This window comes from Trypanosoma equiperdum (genome assembly GCF_001457755.1).
Source record: "Trypanosoma equiperdum strain OVI genome assembly, contig: ctg_1628, whole genome shotgun sequence".
Lineage (NCBI taxonomy): Eukaryota > Euglenozoa > Kinetoplastea > Trypanosomatida > Trypanosomatidae > Trypanosoma > Trypanosoma equiperdum.
Window position 1 is genome coordinate 1 of NW_027123647.1, and position 2,075 is coordinate 2,075.

The window sequence follows — 2,075 nt, forward strand, 5'->3', positions numbered from 1 at the left end:
GCTAGAAGCAAAAATGCCATGAACAGAGGAATATTCATCAAAGCAGAAATGCCAACTGCACCGTCACAAGCTCCCTCATCCCATGCACAGTCTTCTTTACAATCCTCCCGCTGTATTCCTTTAAAATTTCCTCCTTGTCGTGACTTCATGCACTAGAGTGCTTTGGACCATTTCTGCATTTGAATTTCGTTCGGCTTCTCCGCCTCTTTCCCTGTGTCTAATTTGCAATCTCCATTTTCTTCACCTCCATATGCCTGGCCGTTGATTTCGCTCTCGTCTGTTTGTGTCTGTTTTGACTCCTCTATTGGTCTTTGATCTACCAGATAGATTAGCACCTTCTGTGCGTTTTTGTTTCTAACCGCATCAAGGAATGTCTCAGTTACGAATCCTAAGCCAGTGTGGTACGTCACGTTCTTTGTCGCCAGAATTGTTATGAAGTCATTGATAAATGTCACCTCATTCCCCCCGTAAAGGCTCTTAAGTTGGTTTTCGATCTCGCCGTCGCTAGGCGCTTTACCGGTTGCTGCATCAACGAAGCTTTTGAACGCCATCTGGACAGCTGTCGTGTTTGATAACATGGCAGGTGTCAGACTCGATATGTTTATGGTCTGAGGATCGGGCTTTTTTATGTAGTTGCATATTTTGTTGATCAGCAAGTCGTTATCTTTTTATGATTTCATTGATTCATCTTGCAGCAAAGAGCAACTTTTTCTCGAATCGTCACTCAAAAATATTAATCTGTTTTACCTCACCACTGTCTTCAGTTTCCATGATTAATGCTTTGAATTTAACATAATGGCCACCTCCCGACAAGCCCCCGCACCTCTCGACCAACGCTTCTCTTCATGTCGGCCACTTCTTTTTTTATCTCAACCAGGCGGGTTAACCCCCGAGGTCTTAGCGCCCTGCTATTTAGCAGTTTTATGAGCGTCGCTGATTTCAAGTTCACAGCAATTCCTTCTGGATGGCGTCAGTGCCTTGGTGCGCGCAACTACTGTCGCCGCTTAATGTTGGTGTTGCTTCACCAGGGCATATTCCTATGCCGTTGGCCTCTTTGCTTATTCCAACTATTGTCTTTCCCAGATGTATATCTCCAGAAACGTGCGTGTTAGCGCCGCTCTCCTGTGCAGCAACTTTGCGGTTGCCACCGCTGCCTTGTATTTTCCCTTGTAGACCTTGCTGCCTGTGCCGCTTCGGTTGACGTGTACGCGGCAAAGGCATACGTTGCGGCACACTTGTGTGTCTGGTTTGTGACTGCGGCAAGATTTCATGCGTCTCCGTAAATTGGCATGTCGGATATTTTGCTCTCCCGTCTTTCTGCCACCGCTACGGTGTAATTCGCCAAATATTCCGTATACTTCACTTCTGTAAAAAGTCTTGTCACCCTGTCAGAAGATGACTCCGTCACTGCTTGCGCCTTGCCGCACCTTAGCAGTGTCACCAATAATACCGGTCCAGCTGCTGCTACAGTTGCGTGCGACACTCCTTTGGTAGCGGGTTGGCCTTGAATCGGCTCCCTTCCTCTTCTCAATGTGCTGAGTTGCTTTTATTTCCTTTACATCCTTATTTGTGATGCTTTTATCTTCATTTATGAAAATAAATAAAATTTCAGTGTTCCGCAGCAACCACCGGCTATCAAAATAATAAATTAAACAGACGGAACAAAAATATCTTCAAGGTCACCCCATAAAAGAATAAAAGTGACTGGAAATCCTCAATCATTTTTTCGATTTTCGATGCACCTACAATTCAATTCAGCTGTGCTTTTACCATGTCTCAGCGTCATAACCGACGTGACTATCAGTGGGGTCATTACTCCCCCCACTCTCCCGGCCATTACTACTCTCCCACCAATTGGGTGTGGTGTACCTGCGTGCTTCTCCACCACACCTTCCACTTATCATGCTGTATATCCGACAAAACAATCCAGTGAGGGTTTCCCTTATCCCATTGCCCCCCCTAAACTTTCTTTCAACGTAATTTTCGCAACATTTGATTGTTTCGGAAAGTATATAATCAAAACCTTGAGCAGCAACCTCTTGCCGAGTATAATCACATCTGACACTTCCTTAGAG

General features: G+C 45.3%; 1 pseudogene across 1 annotated transcript; it reads right to left on the minus strand.

The window, feature by feature from the left end:
* Positions 1-2: 2 nt before the first annotated feature.
* On the minus strand, positions 3-1,510 carry TEOVI_000810200:pseudogene (annotated as a pseudogene). The gene is given in 7 exon segments: positions 3-725; positions 727-798; positions 801-821; positions 824-964; positions 967-1,080; positions 1,083-1,172; positions 1,175-1,510. Coding segments are annotated over 7 exon segments (1,497 nt in total).
* Positions 1,511-2,075: the final 565 nt, after the last annotated feature.